At 39.4% G+C, this 24,196-nt stretch overlaps 1 protein-coding gene across 3 annotated transcripts in view; it reads left to right on the top strand.

The window, feature by feature from the left end:
• The first annotated feature begins 2,224 nt into the window (after positions 1-2,224).
• LOC146485003 (gamma-aminobutyric acid type B receptor subunit 2-like) overlaps positions 2,225-24,196 on the top strand; it is a 26,820-nt gene continuing 4,848 nt past the window's right edge. The window contains exons 1-16 of one of the 3 annotated variants that reach the window (XM_085103892.1): positions 2,225-2,594; positions 2,703-2,891; positions 12,928-13,170; positions 14,051-14,194; positions 14,980-15,150; positions 15,720-15,821; positions 16,303-16,368; positions 17,568-17,759; positions 18,298-18,525; positions 19,640-19,703; positions 20,393-20,476; positions 21,198-21,348; positions 21,731-21,860; positions 22,469-22,576; positions 23,188-23,310; positions 23,980-24,155. In XM_085103892.1, coding sequence (XP_084960018.1) covers positions 12,937-13,170; positions 14,051-14,194; positions 14,980-15,150; positions 15,720-15,821; positions 16,303-16,368; positions 17,568-17,759; positions 18,298-18,525; positions 19,640-19,703; positions 20,393-20,476; positions 21,198-21,348; positions 21,731-21,860; positions 22,469-22,576; positions 23,188-23,310; positions 23,980-24,155 — 1,973 coding nt within the window. In that variant the 5' untranslated portion in view covers positions 2,225-2,594; positions 2,703-2,891; positions 12,928-12,936. Of the gene's footprint in view, positions 2,595-2,702; positions 2,892-6,088; positions 6,224-7,333; positions 7,471-11,330; positions 11,604-12,927; positions 13,171-14,050; positions 14,195-14,979; positions 15,151-15,719; positions 15,822-16,302; positions 16,369-17,567; positions 17,760-18,297; positions 18,526-19,639; positions 19,704-20,392; positions 20,477-21,197; positions 21,349-21,730; positions 21,861-22,468; positions 22,577-23,187; positions 23,311-23,979; positions 24,156-24,196 lie in introns of those variants that run through there. The other 2 variants (XM_085103891.1, XM_085103890.1) reach the window with 2 other exon arrangements.

The raw sequence follows: 24,196 nt of genomic DNA, 5'->3' as shown, positions 1-24,196 counted from the left end.
TGTTTACACAACATTTACCGCTCGCTGTTTTCAGTTTCTCAGTAAAATTGAGTAGCTTTGCGTTAGCATCAAAGGCCAGAATTATCTTGTACTTTTTTCATCTATGTACTCAATTTTTCAAGAAAAATTAAACGCGAATCTCACGTTTGCCGTTTGCCGTAAACGTGGTGCTTAATCTCTCTATTGTTGAGTTGCACTCGCCCTTTTCTCGCGCAGCTAGAAAACCGGAAACTAGAATAGCTTTTCGCTCGCTACAAACTTGCTACACAGGGTACTTTGTATCGGCTGCAAATGTTTGGTTTTATCAACAGAGCTGATAAAGTAATTTTAGCACTGGAATCTCTTTACGGTGGCCAAATTACCTTATCAACTCTGTTAGTAAAACCAAATATCCGTTCCCACTCCCCACCGACATAAACCTTATCCGTTTGTATCGGGGGGCTGGGAGCGATTGCCCTGCAAGGACGACTGAGAACGAGGCTGTCTTTGTCCTATGCCTGTGACATGCTGAGTACTGTATTGTTATGTAAAATATTGTGTTTGGGAATTTCAGATACTTTGGTACACCACCCTTTATGCTGGTTCCTTCGTAGTGGGCTTACACAACAGGACGGTACAGGAAAATGACGGCAAAATGTCCTTGTGTGACCATCAATGATTTTGTTTCCACCGTATAGTAGTATCACTGCCACATAGTATCACCGCATCTGTAGCGAACGCACCGGTAAATTTATTGAAACGTACGTAACAGTTCCATGAACTGTAATTTACACAAAATCGTAACCAGTGGTTTCTGGAACAGAAACAAATATATACACTGAAGCTAACGATCGATTGCAAGAATAATGCGAGCGAAAGGCAATAAAAACAACAATACGAAAGACAAAGGGCTAAAGGACAATATGAACGTACCTGACCGCTAGTTTGGATACATGGAAACTTGCAACAAGCGAAATTGATATGAAGACGATCTGCTTGACATAACTAAATTTTGGCGCGAATGAAATATTTAAATAGTCCCAGAGTGGACTGGTACTAAGCGTCTATGCGAGTGTACCGCTGAAACATGAGACCTTGCCGCCGATGTTGCAATAGCATCCGTCATCAATGATTTTGCGATCTTTTACCAAGAGGAAGCTACTGAGAGTGGCGTGCGCGGAAAAGGCAGCAGTAGACAGTTACGTTGTACCGCATCCAAGCAAAACCGCTGGCAACCAAAGATCATAGCTTTTTTGAAAGATCAACGAAAGAGAACAAATTGATGAGGGCGAGGAGGCTTTTGTCTTTGCTTGTTGTCGTTGTTTGTTTGTTTTGCCTGCAGGTTAGCCCCTTCTCTTCATCTCTTCACTGGCTGATAGCTTGCCTAGCTACAGGCTACAATACCATCGACTAGGAGTATCATCAGCCCTTGCCCTTGAGGTGCGGCAGAAAACCACGCTACTTGACTACTCAGCCCACCACTGTGTAAATCCTGGACCCAAGCCACTGGACCCCTAAGAAGAGCAAATTCTGTCCTTTTTCTTATGTGGCAAACGTTTACTTTTGTTGTTGTTATTGGTTTTGTTTTTCTTTTTTTTTTTTGTCTAGACTTTATCCTTGTGCTTGAGCAAATGGAAGTCATATTAAAGTTTTCAGCAATATATTGAAAAAAAGAATCATAAAGTAAACAACGCAGTGTGAATACCGACAGCCGTATATTTTTCTTCTTATTGTTTCGTTTTAATTTGTTTCAAACGTCGTTTTGAAATGATTTCGTTATATTATTTTTTAACTCAGAGTTTATTTAGTCGTTCGTGTTTTGCTAGAGAAAAAAAAAATCACTGTTTACATTGAAATATATGAAAATTGGAATGAGAAAAAAAGTGGTGCTTTATAGAAGGGTTTATCCACAGTCAATTACATCATTTCAGGGGTTAAGAGTATACAATTTCATTTACACCGGATGAGCCAATTCACGAGATGACTCGAAGAAGTAAACCTATATCAAGTTCGGCTCATTTGTTACAAAGGGAAATCATCTTGCGATTCTTTTAGAATGCTCTGCAATGAAATAATGTAAACAGGAAGACAAACCTTTACCTCAAAAATGACACTTCCTCTTTAAATGGATTTTCATTTCTGAAACTAGCAGATGTTTTGGTATAAATTGAAGGCTTCATAAACGCGTCAATCCTTTGAGTTGATCAACATCAAGATTCTCTTTTTGATATGAATACCATGCTTGGCTGTTAGGTGGGAGAATTACACAAGCCATCAAATAAGGTTAACTTGACCGTGAGGTGCCAAATTCTCATAAGTAACTACGAAGAAAATGATTGGAGATCAACAAGGAGAAGATGGTTTCAATCCTTTAATGATGCTATACTCGATAAAATCAATAACGCCTTCCAGAATATTATCAACCACAGCAAATTAAATGTGATACATTGTTATTCAATATCCCCAGTAAGACAAATGCCAATTATTGGTCTCCAGCAAAGATACCAGTTTTTATTGCCTTTTTTCATCGGCACGTGAAGAATATCTGCTTTTACATGAATTTTCGTCGCTTTCTTCGAGGCTTGAAGTTCAAATATACACTGCCTGGGTAAAAGGTTTGGAAGTAAACTTTTCAATATGTACTACGTTTATTTTAACGCATAGATGTTGTTTTGCTTAAATCCGTCATTCAAATCCATTGTTATTTTGTTTCCGTTTTACAGATCATGATCGCTGTCCGTCGTATGTCCTTTATCTTATATTGTTTAGGTGAATAAATCCGCGGATTACACTATCAGTGACATTTAGACGCTCTAGTAGAAGACAGGCGAATCTGAAACTGAGTTTGCAACCATCAAACCATTGAATTTGGTGACGGAGCTTAAAACTTTGCAGCTGATGATAATATTCAGGTGAGTTCTACTACATCACTTTTTATTTAACTTGAGTTCAGTTGCTAAAAGTAATATTTTTGTCCATAGTTGTAATTTTTTCTTAATTTTTGGATGCGAGCCTTTGCCTAGCCTTTCCTCCTTCTAAGTGCTAAGCATAATGTTCCGACTGCCAAGGCTTGATGCGATGAACTAAACATAATCCGTTTGTTCTCCGAAACGAAGATTAGTAATGCGTTGCTTTGAGCAACTTCATGCTTAAACGATTTAAAAGTGACTGACAAAGATTTTACCGTGTTTCGGAGGAAAATATGATATTCTCGAATGTCGGAATAAATGTCCTATAAGATAAACTAAACATGCCCATGGCAATTGTTTTGTATTAGATAAATGGGGTTATCCACTGAAAAAGAAGAAAAAAAGATAAAAAGTATGGAGCGACCAAGCAACAAAAGGCGGCAGTCCAGCTTTATGATCTTATCTGAAGCAACGTCAATTTGCAATTGAAAATAGAGGGTCCGATATTTTAAATATAGATTCGTTGCTCCAAATTTGTTGAACGCATGGTTTAATAGTGCTTTATAAAATACAGGCTAGGGTAGACTGCAAAGTTTGTAGAAAAGACAATCCAGTGAAAGTTAGCCTAAATGACTCAAGACATTTCCGACAGTGACGGACAGACAAATCAAATTTTGGCGAGGAAACGCGCATAATTCATTTTTTAAGCACATTGTAGCCTTATTGTGAACAAATTTTATTATGAAAATCAAATAGTGTTTGCAACCTGTCAATAAGAAGCTTTTTTTTTTCTATTCAGCGCGCTGAGAGAATTTTGTAATCAATCGCAAAAAGATAACTTTTTTTCCACGCACTGCTTTGTTATCACTATGCTATAAAAATTGGTTCATGTGTAGCGTGCGTATATCGAGTTATGGATGCACTTGGGAAGTTCGGAGAGCACTCAAGAAGCTAGAGTTGCTCTCGGCTACGCCTCGAGCAACTCTTACGCTTCTCTCGTGCTCCTCCAAACTTCCCGCGTGCATCCATAACTCGATATGCGCACGCTAAACATGAACCAATTCTTAAATATTTTTCAAACACAAGCAAACCAAAAACGCAGAAGGTTAAAAAATGGAAATGCAAATTAGTCTCAATCGGACTCTACTGCGCATGCTCTCCAGCTGACGTAGTCCCTTTAATTTTCTTCTAATCTCTCAAATTTCAATAAACCTCACTGTTGCTCAAGATAGTGCGGTTTCAAGATGACACGGACGTATCATACGCCTGGCAAAGATGATCGGGACCGTTCAAACTTTTATCGGTTCCGTGACATTTTTTGTTTTTGTACTCAGGTTGTAAGAGTTAACAGGAAATTGATTCGCCTTCACCTTGTTCGCAAATATTGTTCAGTGTGACTACAAGTTGTTCAAATCATGTGCTTAGGGCACGCCGACAGGCCTGCTTTTTCCAGCCTTGACAAGAACCGTTGGTACGTGCCCTTACTCATAAACTAGTGCGGTATTCTCTAGTCACTCTTTTTTAGTTATTTTTGCGTAGTTTATGGCTATTCAGAAAAAAATCTCACCATTAGGACTGTTACAATCCGAATAGAAAATTTGGGGCGATCACGCATAACAATGTGTGGAATTTGTTCCCAAATTGAAGCTAGATTATCTCTGAAAATTGTATGGCTACCGCTAATTTTCTTTTCCAATTCCAATAACCCTTGCTACTATAAACCGCGCAAAAATCTTTGTTTTTAAGTAGGCACCGTCCTTAACAAAGGGAGCTTTAATTAACGTTCGTATTTACTGTACGTTAAAGCTTTACGAAGTGACGGAGGGGTACTTGCTTATTTTAAATTTTTAACGATAAAATCACAAAACTTTGAAAACTTTCAAAAACCCAAAGGCGGCAATCAATCTCTGTCCTGATAACCCGGCGTTTGGCTCAGCGTGAAACGTGTGTAGTCAATCGTGATTTTAAACTCCTGCGTCAAATCTTACTCTATATATAATAGTGAACACTTTGGAAACAAAGATAGCATTTGTGGAAATTGTTATTATTTTTTAAAAAGGTGTCATAGTCGCATGATAAAATTCTATTTAGAGTGCTAGGTTGAGCTAGATGCTTCCTTTGTGTTACTAACCTGTCCGTACGCCCGGACTAGCGACTGTAAGTTTAGTGGCCTTGGTGATGTCCTTCAGGCAATGTTTTTATGTCGCGCTTTACATCCGTGTTTGGTCCGTTCATCTTCAACACAAGCCTGATTTTTCCGTGAGGCCCACCCTCTCAGTCAACAACTAACTGTATTACCCTTGTTTTCCTTGGACTCTGTAACAAAAGCGCTTGTTTCCCAGCATTGGAAGAGCGTTCCAAAATATTTCATAATAAAATTTAGTTGTATTGAACGTTCTACTAGAATGATAAGATAAACAAAAGACTGAAACGATACACTGCATTAAACTGATCAAACTAAATCAGATAATCTTCATGACAGCGAGGGTTGTAATAATTTTCGACCCTTTTATCCCATGACTAGTTCGAAGACCAAAGCGAACAATTTCCAATATTGTTGTCTCTCAGCTTGACTCTACATTGATATTGAAAGGAGAAATTAAAGGCTAAACGCCTTATATTAACCCCATTCTCCGTTCCAATTGGTTTCTAAGCTAGCAATAAAATTTTTCCAAAGAAGATAAGGTTTAATTTAGACGTTCATTCGGAATCAGGTCACAGCTGCGCATTTCATCCCGACAGACTCCAAATTTATCCGAAGCGGTAGCTCGTAAAGCTTACGAACAGCAATACCAAAGGAAAGCATTTCTCAAAAATAATCGCAACTACACTGCGAGGATTTTATTCCACACGTTCGAACTGCCTTGAACCTAAAACAACAATCACAGCGAAGAACTGCACAAAAGCTTCTGTGCATGGCGGTCTTTTTTCATTTTGTTTTCTGTCGCAGTGGGAGGAAAACGCCTTCTTTAATTTTGAGACTACAATAAGTGAAAGCATATTTTTGATATAACATTATTCTGATAAAACGTGGCTTTGTTCTAGCTGCATTAAGAATTAAAACCACGCGGTAATTAGTAACATAAACCCAAACAAAATGCAAATACGTCTGCTGGATAAAGAACCATTCACCACAGAACTTAAAGTCAGAAATTGTGTTCATTCGTGGAGTTTTCTGTCACCTCGTGGCACGTTCTTAAACAGGTACATTTTTGCTTTCTTTTTCAACTTGACACCTTTTTCGGAATCAGAATTGGTTTGTGTAAGTTAAAAAAGTAAGATTGAGTATTCAACGTTGTTTCTGAGTTGCAGAAAAGGAACCAAGTCGAGTAACCGTAAGTGTAAATTATTTTATTGAGCTTTTGAGAATATCACTGTTTCATGCGAACATGCAAAAATAGCGGATAGGTTGTCTTGAATACTTAACTCTTTTTTATTATGATTATTATTGTTTTTGCTTAGCTTTTACTCAAGAGTTTGGAAATGGGAAAGGATTTTTCAAGTTTTATCTTTGTATTTTGGAGAAATTGTAACACACAAAAGTACGATTATCATTTTATATTTTACAGCCAGTGCTCTAAGAGCAGTTTCATGTTAAAGTAGAGTTTCATTTTTAAATTTTTTAAGCAGCTATGACCAACAAAGCCGCTGTAAGTTGTTCGATGTGTCTCGTGTTTTGCACATTTACGCTATCGAAGCTCCCCACAGAAAGGCCTGGGGAGAGCAACTGAGATAACCCTTCCCAAGGTCCTTCGCAACCTTGATTATTCATACCCGAGAAACAAGCGCCTTTCAAAAAAAACTATGTAAATAAGACTGTAGCGTCAAAACAAAGTTATCCCGAGTTTAATTAATTCGTTCATATACATGAATGCCTGAAAAACATCTGCATTTTAAACATAACGAAAGCTTGCAGCAATAAAAAAAAAACATTCGTATTCTCTGTATTGAACTGGTCTAGCTTGCAATGGAGGCTCTTGGTAAGATGGAAGCATGTCAAACGATTCCCCAGCTTAAGCCTCGTGTGCAAGCTACTTCTAGTCTAAAATGGAGGATATGAATACGGTATGTTTGGACGAAACTGTTGATTAGTGTCAAAAGAAGCACGTTAAGTGCACGATTGTAAAGCCGTCAAAAAAAAAACAAACACAACCTTATTAAACTGTCAACATAATATTCATTGTTATTAAAAATATAAAAAAAATTGAAAGTATTTTAGATCTATTTTATTTTAACTTTTTCTTTCAAATATACCGAGTCAAATTGTTTTGACGCCAAAAATTAAAAAGCTCACCTTGATTACTTTTTCGTTGTGGCCTTAATGACAATTTTCGCTTTTTAAACGGAAATGAGTTTCGTTTAATCTGGAATGTATTCAACAAACTTTAATTGAGTTTCCAGTCACATTTCTAATTAAAAGGTATCGAATATATTTTTTCCCACAGACATCAACGTGCACAGGGGTGGTGACAGATCTGTTCTACAGAGTATTTTCTGATTAATTCACTCGTGTCTGCATGAATGGTCCTCCAATACAAGCAATTCAACAAATTAAAGCAGATTTCCAAGTATTCACATACAGGTGAGCAATATTCTGATATGAATTATTAACTGAAAAAGCTGGAAATCTGGTAACCGGCAGGGGAAAATTAGATTTCTTAGTGTAAAGGATCTTGGCAACAACGTTTTTTTACTACTAGATAAGCACTTAAGTTGAACCTTTAGTTCTGTATTTCTGAAATATGGAAAGCATGGCAATGATACTTTTTGAAAGGCTTTGGAAAAATAAGTAGGAATCCTACTGCGAAAATAAAAACAAAAAAAATTGATCCCTAGGTAAATAATTTGTTATAAACATCGGGATAGTGCGCTGTCTGGGGTTCGGATGTGAAATGAATATCTCATGAAACAAAAATCAGGATAGAGGATATTACACGCCGGCGCGAAAATATGAATGTTATTTTCGAGTGGCAAGAAGATATTGTTTTAAACACGAGAACATGAAATTTATATCTTCAACCCACCGTGTAATTTTCTTTTTATATATATGCACAGACAAATCTATCGCTCGCCATTTTTCACCGACTGTTTTGCACAAACAATCGTGAATAGCGGTAAATGACGTCATTAGTATCCTGAGGATATGGTAAATACGCTACCCGAACGTGCCAAATTTTTCCCACTTACGAAAACAGGAAATCACACACAGTTGACTCCATCATATGGAATAGTGAGAGAGATATCATAGCCTGCGTAGCAGTCGTTTACGTTTCCTTCAAGCCAAGCGGGGCAAGCGCGCGAGGGCATTGGGCAAAAAGGAGCAAAAAAGTAGGAGCGGGGGGGAGGGGCAAGGAAGGAAAGAAACTCCTCTCCCCCGCTCCTACTTTTTTGCTCCTTTATGCCCAATGCCCTCACGCGCTTACCCCGCTTGGCTTGAAGGAAACGGAAACTACTGCTACGCAGGCTAGAGATATCAGGAAACAGGAAACTTTGGAGCTCCTGGTTCTATTTTCCCGACGAGTTTCCAGATTTCTGCGATTTTCGGCGGTAATTCTCGACAAATGAGTTAGTTTGCCTAGGAAAGTAGGCGATGTGATTAACCAGGTTTCAAGCCCCTAATTTGAATGAATTAATTAGCCTCCCAAAAAGCTTATAAATATCATAAACATCAAAACAGCGATCCCTTCCCACGTCTGTATTTTTGTCCGTCTTCGCCCGACGGTTATCCGTTAACAACATTTCATTCAATATTGCGACATTTCGGACGGTCGAGAAAGAGCAAAATCGCTCGACCATAGGCGGCGGAATGGGGGGAGGGGGGGGAGGGTGGGCTGGGGAGGCTGTAGCCCCCCCCCCCAAAAAAAAAAAATATGGAGGGGCACCCCCTCACGTTTTAGTGTCGAAAATATCGCTAGCGCAGCATAAAAGTTGGTAAAAATATTCAATCTCATGATCTTTTCACAAATCGTTTTACCAGCATCGCGCTTGGCGAAATAATATGTTGTAAAACGTTTGATGCAGTGAGAAATGCGCTACCCGAAGTACGCCAGGTTACAAATATACGGACCATGTGCGAAGCTTTCAACAACACTCCTGTCACCAAAACACTGTTAGGAGAGGTACACAAACTCTTACGGATGTATTTGACGTTACCAGTAGCATCCGCGACTTCAGAGCGCACATTTTCTGCCCTCAGACGACTCAATAACTACCTAAGAAGCACCATGAAGCAGGACCGCCTGAACAACTGCCTACTGATGCATTGTCACAAATCTATTACGGACACACTAGACACTGTAAAGATTGCAAAGAGGTTTGCTTGTGCCAACGAACAACGCAAAGGGCATTTTGGAAAATTTGAGTAGGGGTATGCCCATGGCTGGGTGAAAGATGAGCCCTTCCCTTCCCCCCCCCCCCCCCACCCCCACGTTTCAAAACGCTCCGCCGTTTCTGCTTGAGCCATCATCTAGGATTTACCCGAGGAGAATAAGAAACTGATTTTGTCTGAGTGTCGTGCTCTCCGATTAGCCTGCGAAAACAGACGCCTTTTTCCGGCGTTTGTTTCACCGGCGGCGGGTGGAACAAAAGTTGGAAATGGCGTCTGCTCTGCTCGCAGTCTAGGTCTGGAATAAGTAACGAAGCCAAAAGCATTCGAAGTTTGTGACGTTATTGTCGCCTGGTGACATGATGTTATCATGCAGGTAGCATACCTTTAGTCGGATTGCTTGTACTCAAGAGAAGCGTTGAAATGTTCTTGTTGCACATTTCTCCGATTTTATGGCAGTTTGACTGTTTCCCTTAGTTGCTTTACCACTTAGCTTGTCTTAAAATCTCACTCTGGATCGTCAGAGTTCTCAAAATAGGCATTTCAGGAACCCTTGCAGGTCCGTAGCGGGGGGAGGGGCAGGGGGGGGGGGGGGGGGCTCGAGCCCTCCCTAGAATTTTTGGAAGTTAAAAAGCAATGTGCCCAAAAATATATAATTAAAACAAATTAATGTTGAATTCTGACGCTGCAAGTGCCTTTTCACAACCTTTAATAGTCTGTTTACTACCTGTCAGTTTCCTTCGCACTCCTATCTTGTGAATCGGAAATAAGAATTAAAATGGATTTAAATCAATCAATCTGAAGCAGTGAAAGCTGTCGAAATAAAATACTTGTTTTCGAAGACATCCGCTCATTTTAAGCAATACAAATGTCCTTAGTTTATAACAATTTAGTGTTCCCGCGTTGTCACACAAAAAAGCCACACAAATATGTCTTCAAGACCAGAGAAAAAACAATTCTCCTGCAGTCGGATTCTTACTGCCCGATTCTAAATTTAAAAAGAGGAAGAATAATTTCTCGTCGTTTGTCTACGTCCTCCTTCAAACGTAAAATTAGCAAACTTCACGTAGTAGTCCACGTTGGAGAAAAGGCAAAAACATGTACCTGAGAGTGTGATTCAGGTGCAAAGTTATTTTTTTACTTACTAAATCTACCGGGTTTTTTGATGTTCTCATTGCATCTTAAACTCCCAAATCAGTCTGTTTTGAGTGACGGGGGAGGGGGGAGGGGTAGTTTTGTTTCACCATTTTGCTAAGCCCCCTCAGTTGTTTTAGCCTTGCTACGGGCCTGCCTTGACACGAACACCTGCCTTGTAGTTATGCAAATTTTTGCATGAATCGTTGTATATCCATTTCTGGCATCCCTCACGGTGAATCCCGTAATTTTTCTTAGAGAGGTCATGTTAATGCCAACTATAAAGTTCCTTTAGAAGGCACTAGAGTTTACATGGCCTACCCATTATGTCTTTCTATGGATTCCAAATTAAAGAATGGCCAGTGTTTTTATTCAGTGATGACTTAGAGGGTCTGTTAATAAAAAAAAATGGAATTAACACGCCACATATCATACAACCAGAGTGAAAATTTTCTTTTTGATTACAAACCTAGGCGAGTGGTTCCGTCGTTAAAACAAAAACAAAACAAAAAAAACAAAAAACAAAAACAAAAAAAACAAAAAAAACAAAAAATAATAGTAATAATAATAATAATAATAATAATAATAATAATAATAATAATAATAATAAAAAACAAGCTCAATCGTTTGGATAAAAATTATTGACAAGTTTAAACCACCCAAAGGGAAAATGCAAAGGCGCGGACCAGGTGTCTCTAGAAGTCGACACGAAATGGAGCCCAATAGAATTGATATAAGATGAACCGACCGGTAGTTCTACTGGTGGGATGATTTTTTTATAATATTTCAACAGAAGGGCTTTCCAAGTGAGGCCGTAACCATATGTTGGGCCGCGCGCGTAGCCCGGGTAATTATAAACAACCAATCAGATTGCTGAAAGTCGCATTCCCGGTCACGAGCTTATATTAAATAATGACTGGTATATAAGGCAATATATAACGAGAAATTACGTTTTATCACCGGAAAATTTAAGGCCCTCGGTATCACTCTTCAGGCAAACGTTCAAGCGACTAATGATCAAGAACTTCAAGCTTGCAACAACATAGGGACAACGCTCATAATTATACTCAAAGAAATAAGCATCATCTCGCACGTACAGACCTTTAATTTCCTCTAACCATTGACATATGCATGATTTACATATCGTTGCGAATGATTACAAAATATAAATGTCTGACATAAATGGTTGTCTGATGTCTGATTGCGCAACAGTGGCTTCTTTGTTCACCACCAACATGGATATCGACTTTTATTTGGTAAGTACAATGCAACTCCTTAATATGGCCACCCACTGGCCATTCAAATGGAAACGGATTAACGAGGTCGAACATTTTTTAAGATAAGTGATGGAACAAGAGGTGAAAAAAGCTTCCGCTCTCGCATACTACATGAGCTTTTAATTAATTAAACTGCGGCAAAAAGAGGTCTTAATGGCAAGGTGTTCGTGTTGATGGAAAAGTGATAAGACGGGCTTCCACGGCCTCTAAAACGTAAAAATGTTTCTTGGAATGCCCAGTGTTTCAAGTAGTTTTCCACAGGGGACAATTAACTCCTATACAATTGATAATGAAACGTCACAAAACCTTTACGTAAAATCCTGCCAAACATGGTGAATTCAAGCGTCATTAATGACCTTAGGTATTGATATTCTTTAGCTCTGACGGGAAGACCACGCTTTTAACTTCCTGAAACTGAGGATCTACAGTTTTTTCACGGTTATTCCTGCATAAATTTGCAACCACAAGACGAGATCTTGTCGTTTACATCTGCTTAATTAATATTTTGCTATGTACAATTCCGGGGTAAGCTCGAGTCTCCTTTTTCTTGTAGCCTTGGTTGGAATTTATGAAAGCTGAAAAGTCTTTTGGGTTATCTTTCGCACTTCAACCATTGTGAATTGTATAGCAATCAGGCAATGAAAGTTAGCCAATGAGCGCGCGAGAATTTCTGCAGTTATTCTAAAAAAAAAAATCTTAACACTTCTGAAAGAGAAGCGAAATGAAGGCCCTTCGAGTACAGTTGCTTGAGGTTTAAATTCCTGTCAATTTCATGGAATCGAGTGAGCGAATTTACACAGGATTTTTTTTAAGGTGGAAGTGTAGACAATTAAATTATAAAGCCATGAATTCGAAGTTTTAGCGTTAATTTTGAATAGCCAAAACTCATATTTGTATCGATGCAAACGTTAAAATAATAGTTCAGTTTTGTTAATAACCCCACTAGTACACAGGAATTAGTGTTAATTATGTTTGGCGGTGGATGGAAATGGATTGCAACTTTCCTGTGTATTATGTGTAAAGTGATAACAGCTTATTCTTCCTTAGAAAAAATATTTCATATTTTCTTTCCGGTACTCTAAGAGTGGTTTTACGTTAAAGAAGGGGTTCATTGTCAAATATTTGAGCAGGTATGGGCAACATACAGCAAAATCTCCGTGACAATGGCCCTAAAGTTAAAGCTGAGGGTTTTTTTTCAACATATGTGTTCTTCGAATTGAACTCTCTTGTGTGTAAGCCGAACGAGCGTCTGCAATTCCTTGTTTCCTGAACATACTTTACTTTTAGTTACTTACTTCCGTAGGTTATAAGAATGCTTATGCGGACTCGTTTGCTCTTGGCGTACCTCTTGCTAGCCAACGTTCCACAGACATGTGCAAAGACCCCTCTATACGTAGGCGCCATGTTTCCGATGACCTCATTGCACAACGACGGCTGGACTGGCGGGAATGGAATCCAACCAGCTGCTCAAATGGCTTTTGATCACGTGAACACTGCTGGCATATTGAAAGACTATGAGCTGAAAATGATCTGGAATGACACCCGGGTAACAAATTGTTCATAATTTTTGTCAGTTCTCACAATTCTGCGCGCCATATGTAAACTTGGAACGTGACTAAAGTTTTATGGCAGTCCCACCTTCTTTATTTTATTTCATTTTATTTATTTTTGCAAATTGATCGGCCAGCAAAAGAGAAAGTTATCAAAATTTTGTTAGACTATTGCAACGTTCTGGATGTATCAAAGACCCCCAGCACGGCTAGAAACAGAGCTAACCTTGCTTGCTTTTAACAATATTGACCAACGTTCCTTAATCCTATCAAGACCGGGGGGACTGTTAAAGCTGAGGCAATGACTCTGACGTCCAAAGATGTTTCTTTTGGGGTCCGCAATGAAAAGTGATGACGTCATATTGCCTGGTAATTTTGTCCTGATTGCGAAATGGCAGCTATCTTCGATCAACCATCTTGTTTGTTTGTTTGTTTTTTTTTTATTATTATTATATCTCCCTAGAACTTCAGGAAAGCTCCAAAATTGAACAAACAGTAATGGGAACCATCACTAGAAGAACATTAAAACGAGCTAAAAAACATAAAAGTTCCTTTATGAGATTCTCCATTTTCTGAAAAAAAAAAAACCGGACCTGTCAAAAATTTGTTGCCATTGGTAACATCAAAGTCAATGAACACTAACTAACTACATCGAACTGTTTCTAGGTAAATTTTGAAACAGGGTAAATTTGGTAAATTTTTATGGCGTTTGCTCATATATATTAAACTATATAAAATATATTAAAACAGTTATTCACAGGCAAAGTCGCCGCGGCAGTTCCAAGCAACCAGAAAATATTGGTCAACAATGTAGTGATATTAGTCTTGGCTCAATGAAAGTAAAAACTGAAAACCTTATGTCTCCTCTACTAACAGGGGTTTCCTGGCTGGGCAGAGCACATCGTTTTCGAGTTCCTTGATAAGCCACCTCGTAAGATCATGTTACTTGGAGCCGGGTATTCTTCATGCAGCACAGTTGTAGCGTCGTTGGTTGGACTGAATCCTTGGAAAATACCACAGGTAAAAATGGCAATTAAATTAAGGTAAAGTTGCTCTAAGCTACAGGCTAACAGCTTCCTCCATCCCTTCCCACCTCCCCTAAGGCAGGCAGGATACAGGTTCACGCCTTTTACCTTCTGAGCTCAGAAGAACAAGTTTCTTTTGAAAGTCAATTAAAATTTTTTAGCTTTTCAACACCATGAGCGCTGTACATTTAGCCAAACTTTCCAGTTCACCCATGTGAAATGCAAATGAATGGATGGATCTACTGAAAATTGTCTGGAATAAGGAGAGATCTTGGCAGGTATATCACTTTTGCCGGTCAATGTTTGATCCATTTGGAACGAAAATGAGCGTTTAGTTGGGACAAAATTTCCATTTCTGTGCTCACAACGACATAAAGCATTAATTGTAGACTCAAAATGTGTCCAGCTCTGTATCCTGCGTTAATTTGTTTTGACGAGACGGCAACAATTCGTTGTTACTGACTGGAACAGAAGCAAAGTCAAGAATTAATTACTCTTCTCAACAAACTTTCAGCATACCCTTATGGAATGGGTCAATGTTGTCCACAACGTCGTAAAGTAGGGGTAGTAGAACATCCGTTTAGTCGGCTTCTTGCGACATCAAGCAAGGTTTTTATTCAGCAAAAGAAGAACCTCTTGCATTTGTAAGCTTGTAACTAAAAGCAAGGCTTCGCGTGGGTGGAAATGGTCTCTTCATTTGACTTAGAAAGTTTTCTAATTTTCTAACCCAATTTCCGCGAAATGGAAACCTCTCTAGATGTGCAATTGTCTTTTTCACAGATTTCTTATTCCAGCACTTCACCCGAGCTGTCCATTAAGAAGAACTACCCGCATTTTTACCGCACTATCCCGGATGACGCATCATTTAACGCTCCCCGGATCGCTCTCCTGAAAGCATTCAAGTGGAGTCACGTGGGTACCATCTTTCAGGAGGAGGACATACACCGAACGGTACAAATGAACTTCTTTTTGTTTGAAACATATAAATAGGTTTCGTTTGAAAACGCATAATTCAGTTTTTATGCATTTTCGCTTATCATCCACACTAAAACGCCCGAAAACGCCGATGAAAACTGAGACTTTCGAAAACGCTTTCAAAATTGGAGACTTTTGTAAACGCATCGTTTTGAAAGCGCTTCGTTTCTAGTGTGGACAGGTGAAAACAGAGGCTTTTGAAAACTGCCGTCGGTTCCAGTCCAAATCGGGGCATCTATCCAAGATGACGGTTGGTCTTCTGATGTCAACACATGCGCAATCCCAGGTCACAGTCGTTTCATCGTTTCCGAGCGTTTTAGTGTGGATAGGTGAAAACGATACGAAAACGCTTAAGTGGATGAAAATATTTTGCTTCGTTTTCGCCCAGGTGAAAAAGGACAGTTTTGAAAAAGTATTAAACAAGTGTGCATGGGGCTTCAGGATTCCCCCCCCCCCCCCCCCCCAAATTCACGATCGCACGGTGATTTGCTTCTTTTTCTGGCCTGTTAATGCTTGTTTAAATCAGTGCTTCATTTGTTTTCTAGGCCATGTCCGACCTTCATGTTCTGTTCCTGAAGAACGGAATCAAACGAATTTCATCTGAGAGTTTCAGGGAGAACGCGCGTGTTCAAATGGAGAATTTAAAGGTAACAGTAATTTCCTCTGCTCGCATACAAATCTTGTTTATATTTATTTGAAACAACACTGCACAAGCTGTCTACGAATCCATAGGCAAGGGTCACCGTCTTGTCTGTTTCGAATTCTGTTGTTGTGAATCTGAGCAGCACCTGCTGCATAATCAAATGTGATTGGTCAGCGATCGTACCTGTACGCATGCCTGTGCTTTGCTGGGGCTTTCTTTGAAAAGTAATTACTGTGTCTAACAGTTAACTAGATTGCTGAGTACAACATAGGCATAATTGGTAAAAATTTACACTCAGCATCCCGTTGAAACGACTAAATGATGAAACACATGTTGCGAGTTGTACATGGCGGGACTTAAAAGTTATCCAGTTTTTGTTTCTTGCAAACAACAACAATAATAATAGACAAATATGTTAAGGTATTCACAGTGTTTCTGACTGAAGTATTTCATTAATCTTTTCTCTTTATTTTTTCTCCTGGAAGAAAAGAGGTGCAAGAATCATTCTGGGAAACTTCTTTGGTAAAGGCGCTCGACAGGTTTTCTGCGAGGTGTGGCTTTCATCATAGTTCTCAAGGACTGTGCCTCCTATAATAGACCCATAATACAAAGGTATTTTTGCGCGGCTTTTGACGGGGTTATATGTAACCACGCATTTTTCAGAGATAATGGAGCAATAATAATTCCAAACACCTTTAAAATAGGTAGCGCGTAATTTGTGGTATGTTTTTTTCCAAATATCTGAAAAATGAGCTGGTAGGCCTAATTTTCTTTATAGATTTCATAGTCCTTGCTGAGATCTTCCTCATCCGCATGGTCATAAACCGCGCAAAAGTGCCTTTGAGTTAGGAAGCACAGTCCTTAAGAAACCAGACTTTGTCGGACCACCCCTGAATGCGCAGAACGATTGGCCGTAGCAAATGGAGTCATCATCCTTAATTTTTATTGCATATCACTCCAGCATAAAGATTTTGTTTTCGCAGAGAATGGTTGGTTCAGATCATTATAGAATAAAACGCGCAAAAGTGTGCTTTGTAGGCTTGCAGACAAATATCTCTAAAAGTGGTCTAAATAAATCTCCGGAAAGTCCGGAAAAATATTTCTAGGAGTTCCAGATATCCTTCCGAAAACTTTGAACATTTTTGTTTAATTTTGACTCTTTAAGACAAAAGACTGTGTCCAACAGTGAAGGTTTTAAAATGGAAGGTTATTTTTAGGCGCGTTGTACGTGGTAGGTAAATTAAAATCCATTGGTGACTACCCCCTTAATGACTACTTTTCAACATGTTTTGGTGAAACTAGAACCACATCCCAAATATTCAACCATTCTATATGTCATTTTAAAGCTAAATCAATGTATTCAAAATTTCGTGATTGTTTTCTCACGATGTATCCACTTCCCATTAGAAATTTGTATTAGAAATTTGTATTTTAGTAAATGTGACAAATGAGTCAGGAAAAAAACATTAATGTTGGGAGCCGGACACAGAAATGAAAGAAAGCAACATCCAAACAGCCTTGAAATGCAAAACATTTCAAAGTGAACTGCCCGAAAACATAGGAAAAGCTCTAAACAACTAAAAAATTATCGCAACTGAAAATGTTCTACATATCTTGACAAACTCAGTAGATACCATCTGTCCAATTACACTGTAATAGAAAAACCGCTAGCTGGCTCCTATACACAGTAATTCCAATATGACCAGCTTATCTCACTCAATCTAACACTTTTTACTTCTTTCTCTCGTAGGCTTACAAACTACGTATGTTTGGTGCAAAGTACGTATGGATCCTTCTTGGCTATATGGAGAGGGAATGGTGGCTAGTTAACGACCCTAGTATCACGTGCTCTTCTCAGGAATTGCTCAAGGCAATGGATGGTCACATAGCAACGGATTATCTCTGGAACACTCGACTTGACGCTAAAATAGTGTCTGGAAAGGTATTGGCTGATGATAAATTTTTTGCTTGTTGAGGAGGTGAAGGGAGGGGGGGGGGGGGGGGGGGGCGAACAAAAGGGAGAACAAGAAGGTCTTGTACCCATGTTGACCGCCCGTTACGTGAATTTCAGTGGTGCCCGAAGTAAGCTGTTCGTGGAAACCGTGCTTAAATTATTAATAATAAATCCTTTAGTGTTCAACCAAATTTTAATTTGCTTGCTAAGCACATCCCTGGGAAAGTGGTGGTGATTGTTACTCACTAAGGTCAACATTTCGTGCCAGAACTCGACATTCAACCTTACCGTTTGTATTAAAGAGTCCCTTCATGCTGTGAAAACCTGTGGTGTCAGAAGCCATGCGCTTCTGAAACCAAAGATGAACGCCGGCGTGACCACAACTTTACGGCCGATATTTTAAACCAAGTTAAAATGTTAGTCCGCGATTGCTAACTGTTCAATAATGATGGAAAAAATACGCCTCCTGCTAAAAAATTGGTCCTTGTTGTTTAAATGATAAAAACGTTTTTGCCTTATTAACTAGATCGTAAAAGATTTCCAGGCTGAGTACGAATCAAGGGTCGCGCCAGAGTTACGGGATGTCCACCGTGGTTACGCGTATGATGCAGTATGGGCCATGGCTTTGGCTTTGAATAGGACCATCTCTAGAATGTCCCCTGGCACAGCATTAGATAAGGTTCCATACGGGGACAGCACCTTTGCTGATTTACTTACCGAAGCCCTAAGAGGGACTAACTTTTCAGGAGTGACAGTAAGTTAAACAAGCCGCTTTTAAGTTGACTGCTTATGTGAAGGTACAGACATTATATCGTAGAATAAAGAAAAGGGAAAGCTTTATGTATTATATGTGTTATCGTCGACGTAATATAATTTGAAGCCAGGTGTGAATCTGTTTGAACCCCATACAAATAAAAATAAGATGTAGGTTCTCAATACGAAAGAGGAACGATGATTGAATTGGGCCAAACAGGTCGTAATCGACGCATCTCCGCTAGTTAATCAAGCCCACTTCAGCAGATATGCGTTTTCTTTTTGAGTTGTTTACCATTCCGGCAGTCTACACGGGCTAACAGAAAATTATCCTAACAAGGTTGGTTAAGGAAAGGAGGAAAAAATTAAATGTATTTGTGTGACCAACGTGATAAATGATTACTCAAGCATTTGTAATCTGGTGCTAATTTGCCGCAACAGGGCGGCCGAGGACAGAGATCGGCAAGATATCGTTTTGCATATATGACCTCCAGGAGAGGGGGTCGGGATAATCCTCTAGAAAAGCTGTCTAGGTATTTGCGGGGCCAAAGGAGATGGTTTTTGAGCCGTTTGGTCTAAAATAGGATATAGATTTTCATCCTTTTGGTCCGAAAGTCTGAAAATGTCTGTGGATTCTAGAAACCAGGTCTGAAAATGGGTGTGGGTTTTAAAGACCAGGCGTGGAAAAGGTACCAAAACATTACATATCAGCTTGGTCTGAAACAGGGTCAGTGTTTGGACAACCAAGCCGTACACTCCCACCAAAAATTCTGAGGAGTTACCCCGGGTATGAGGAATGTGACATCTGATTTAACTTATACAATTTAACGTGAGTACACTAAAACGGTCGTGTTCTGATCGTTTACGAAATGAAAATATCGAAAGGTTTCCTGGCTGTCTGGCTGCGGCACAATATGACAACGTTTGCCACCCTACGGGAGTTTCAAATCAAAAAAATGAGAAGCATAGAAAAGTGAATTTTTTGATTTGTCTGCTTGTTTTTTGTTTGTGTGGCATCATCTCCCCACTGTTGCAATTAAATTGAATATATTATTTCAATATGAATTATTGCGTACTACTTTTTCAGTACTGATATTTCATCATGTTTCTTACAGGGCCCTGTGGGTTTCACAAGCAAAGGAAACAGGGCTGGGGACACACGAATTGTTCAAATGAGAGGTAGTTTGTTCTAATCCTTCTCGCGTGATGTAAATTCCTTAGCTTCTCTCCGTGATAGTGGCATGAGAATAACAGGAGTCAGACGCAAAATGTATGGGCCTTTTTCAAACTCCAGACTTGCACAACTATAACCTAATGTTTATGGGCGTAAAGTTCATAAGAAGCCTTGCAATAAAAACGGTTGAGGAAAGATATCACACCTGCAAAACTGGCGACAGACGACTCAGAGGTTTTAAAATAGAGTATGTCAGTTGTTTTTAACATGTTTGTATTTTCTTTTCCTGGCAAAATTATGGCGGAACTGTGCACAAGTCACCAAGCAGACCACTTTCATGAGCAGTTTATTTGCTTGTAAACTTGAGTTAACATAGAAAAAAATCGTGTTGACCGTCTAAAGCTAACTTAACCCGATCGGCTTTGCTTTGAAAACGAAATATCCAGCAATCCATGTACTTAAAGATATAAATGGCCATTCCCATTCCCTGAACATAAACGTCCATGGCATTAAACTCGTTTTGGTCCTTTAGTAAGTAACTGATTGAAGGGGACATTTGTAATTTAAGAGGACGTTTTTGCGAGTAACTAGGGTACATAGGCCAAAAGACGTTTTGTTTCCCATGGGAACAGACACGATGGAAATTCCACAAATGCCTAACTATTTTGCGAACTATCTTGATTTCTGTTTGTAGATGGTAAACAGATAACCGTGGGGCTTTATCAACTTCATAGTGGCGTGATCAGCTGGTCAGGATATGATGCAATTACGTGGGAAGGTATGCATTTATTCAGATCATTATATAACTTAAGATATTGTTAATAACACCTGCATTTACTCAGAATGGTGATGATAATGATGATGATGACGACGATGACGATGACGATGGCGATGATGGTGATGATGATGATGATGATGATGATGATGATGATGATGATGATGATGATGATCATGATCATGATGATGATGATGATGCTATTTGCTCGTAACTCGTAACTGTCGCATGGAACCTCGTCACGCCACAACCTCCTTCCTGTGCTAATGAACACCTGTCATACTATTCAATGTTCATAATCGCGAAATTCATGTCGGTAATTCTTGTGTATGTATTTTACGCCGTAATACTTTGGATGCACAGTAAAAGCAAGGTGTCCAGAAAGCTGGAGTTGACTGCACATACATCAGAAACGTGATGAGTTCTTTTTCTCGATCGTGGAAATCAAATAGCTTCATATGATTTCCTAACCCCAATTATCGAGTGCCATTAAAAGCTGTCGATTAAGATTTGTAAAACTTTGTGGCATTTAGATCCCATCCATTCAGAGAACTGTTCGAAAATGAAGCAAGTAGCAAGCTACAGAGTCACATTCCACAGTATCGTCTAAATCTCTCCTAAGTTTGATAGTAGTTATGGTAGGAGGGTGGGGAGGGTTAAATATTGACTGCGACATATATTTCATTACATCATTCAACTAACCGACCTAATGATGTCAAAACAGGTGGTTCCCCTCCCTCAGACAGGACGAGGCTGGTGTATGAGCTGGAGTCAGTATCTCTTCCACTGTTCATATTCATGGCAGTTGTGACGTCAATTGCGATACTCGTCTCTCTGTTCTTCCTGTGGTTCAACATAACTAAACGAAACATCAGGTGATTAGATTGAGTCATTATATTTACTACTTGTAAGTAAGTGTAGCATTTGATTCCGCTGCTCTCTCGGCTCCTTTATATTATTACAATTGCATATAGTCTGCTACATCACCCAAGTCTATCGCTCTTCTAGACTGCTGCAAAGAATAGTCAAATTCACCCAAGCGCTAATGCGATCAGTGCACGCTATTGCATGGTTGCTTTAGTTTTTAGGCTTCTGTTGATCCTGGCCGCATTTTTTACTGCTCCGAAGACGCATAGAACCTCGTACTGTAAATCCACTGAGGTAATTTTCTGGATTGCATAATCTCGAAGAACCCGATAGGAAGGGTGAAATGGTAAATATTTTTAAAATCAAACGTCCGTTTGATTATTTAACAAGGTTTATAAAGATGTCCAGTCCCAATCTAAACAACTCAGTTTTGCTGGGATGCACCCTCAGTTATGTGTCTGTCTTCTTGTTTGGTTTGGATGGAAGATTTATTTCCAGTGGATACGAGATCATATGTGCGGTAAGTATAAACTGGCACTCCTTTAATTTGTACACCTTTGAAAAAACTTGCGCTCTCAAGGTGGCCGGCACCGGTTTCCATTACTTTCCGACTCTCATACTTTGCGGACGGATCAATACTACGATTCTTTATCAGTTGACACAACAATAATGATACCAAATAATGCGTTAATATTGGTGAACAAATTATGGTCGTTTTCTCGATATAATGGGTTACTATAGTGACAGTATAAACTGTTAAAAACACCGCTAAATTTACCTTTAAGTGGTTGCGACTCAAAAACAATCTCGGTGACCTCCTTTTTTTTTGTTATGGATCTGTAATCAGCATGTTTAGATACAATGTTTTGCAAAGTTTAGAAAAATTATATCAAGAGGGATTCAGAGCCACCTTAAACTTTGTAAATACAGAAACGTTACAGCCCTTCTTTGTTTCGAAGGCCTTTGTTATAATCAGACCTGATCACCACAATTCAAACGGTTATGGCGCCATGTTTTGCTGCCAAACTTTCCCATATCCATGGCGCCGCTTCAAAGTTAGTGCCCAGACTCTCTATAGTTTCCGAGTGTACTGACTAATTTGCTTTCTTTGTGACATCTGTTTTTCAGGTCAGAGCTTGGACCCTATCGTTAGGTTTCAGTTTATCTTTTGGCGCTATGTTTTCCAAAACCTGGCGAGTTCATCAGATATTTACAAACAGACGATTAAAACGAAAGGTAACACTAGAACAGAAAATGTCGTTGCTTCGGTATTGGTCCAAAGGCTTACTTATTCTGCCAGTCGAGAATTGGTTAATTGATGGCCAGTAGACCTGCACCCTCCAAAAGCTCTGGACCTTCAAAAACTCATTAACAATTCATAAGTCCATTGACCAATCAAATGGTCGATAATACATCACGTGCAGTGATTTTATATCGACAACCCTCCTCCTTATTAGTATGCGGTGTTTTATGAGCTGATAAAACACTCCTCATTAGCTAATAGTATGCGGTGTTTCTCTCGTATGCTTATTTCCAACGTTCACAAAAGCATAATTGTTATGAACTCTATTGACACACCCTTTTCCAGGAATGTTTTAGAAGTCGTTCAAAAAACTCGCAGCACGTGTTTTACCCTGTCTAAAACCCGATAAAACACTCCTGCTCGTTATTTAGACATTACCTGATAACCTGCAAATGCATTGTCTTTTTAGGGCTGGGAGCATTGTTCTGTTCATTTTTTTGTCCTCTCGACCAACCATGTAAGACGGTTGCAAATGGTGTAGGTCGCCCCTTAATTGTCTTAATGAGTTATGCGCTGACAGTTGCAAAATCTCGCCTCTCCTTAGGTTATCAAGGACCGTTACTTGTTCGGCGTGGTCTTCCTTCTTGTCGTAGTGGACGTCATTTATCTCACAGTGTGGCAGGTCATGGATCCGATGAGAAGAACTCTTCGAGAGTCTTCAGATGAGGTTAGATCAATGCTTATTATCTTAATGCTTATTATTCTTTTAATGCTTTCGTTGTATGGAGGCTCTGATATCAAGAGATATCTTCAAAATTTAGAACACATCAGGCGACAGTTTCAGCGTCTAATTAGAAGAATCCGATCAAAGTACGTGACCATATAAACATTTGGCATCCATGAATGCATTAACGTTTTACTTGGTATAAACTCTCAAACGTGGATGAACTGGGCCCAGACCAATCGCCATATAAGACTTATGGGGCGTTGTTTGATAATGCCGGCTGTAGCGATCGCTCGCCAGGAATGTGACCTTGAAAACAGTTTACCTAAATGTTATCTGTCCAGCTCCTCGTTTCATACTCCATAAAAAAATGATACCATGCCAGTGTGAAATTCTACGGTCTTCGCGGCAAAAATTTTGGTCACGAAATATCTCGACGGAATATCACGTGTGCTATCGATCACGTGATCTTCGAACACGTGATCATTTATCCGTACCGGCTTAATATGAGGGCACGATCTTTTTAAAAAAAAGAGCTGTATCCTTTTCCGCCCTCGTGGTCCATTGGTGTCCCAAGGAGGGTACACTGCATACCCCTGGGTGGTGCTTACGATATGATTTTTAATGCTGATTAACTTTATAATAGTTTGTTATGCATGAATTTGCTTCCAGTCTCTAGACTCTGAGTCGGACGTTATACTTGTCAAGCAACTCGAGCATTGCGAATCTAAAGAGACATACCGCTGGCTTGGAATACTGTGCGGCTACAAAGGATTGTTGTTGCTGTTTGGAGCATTCCTTGCTTGGGAGACAAGAAACGTCACAATACCTGCCTTGAACGATTCCAAGTACGTGTTTCCATCGATACTTCCCTTACGTTATTAAAGAA

The sequence above is a fragment of the Pavona decussata genome, unplaced genomic scaffold (assembly GCF_977016875.1).
Source record: "Pavona decussata unplaced genomic scaffold, jaPavDecu1.1 SCAFFOLD_28, whole genome shotgun sequence".
Lineage (NCBI taxonomy): Eukaryota > Metazoa > Cnidaria > Anthozoa > Scleractinia > Agariciidae > Pavona > Pavona decussata.
Note: the sequence above shows the minus strand (reverse complement) of the source record. Positions and strands in the feature narration are given on the sequence as shown.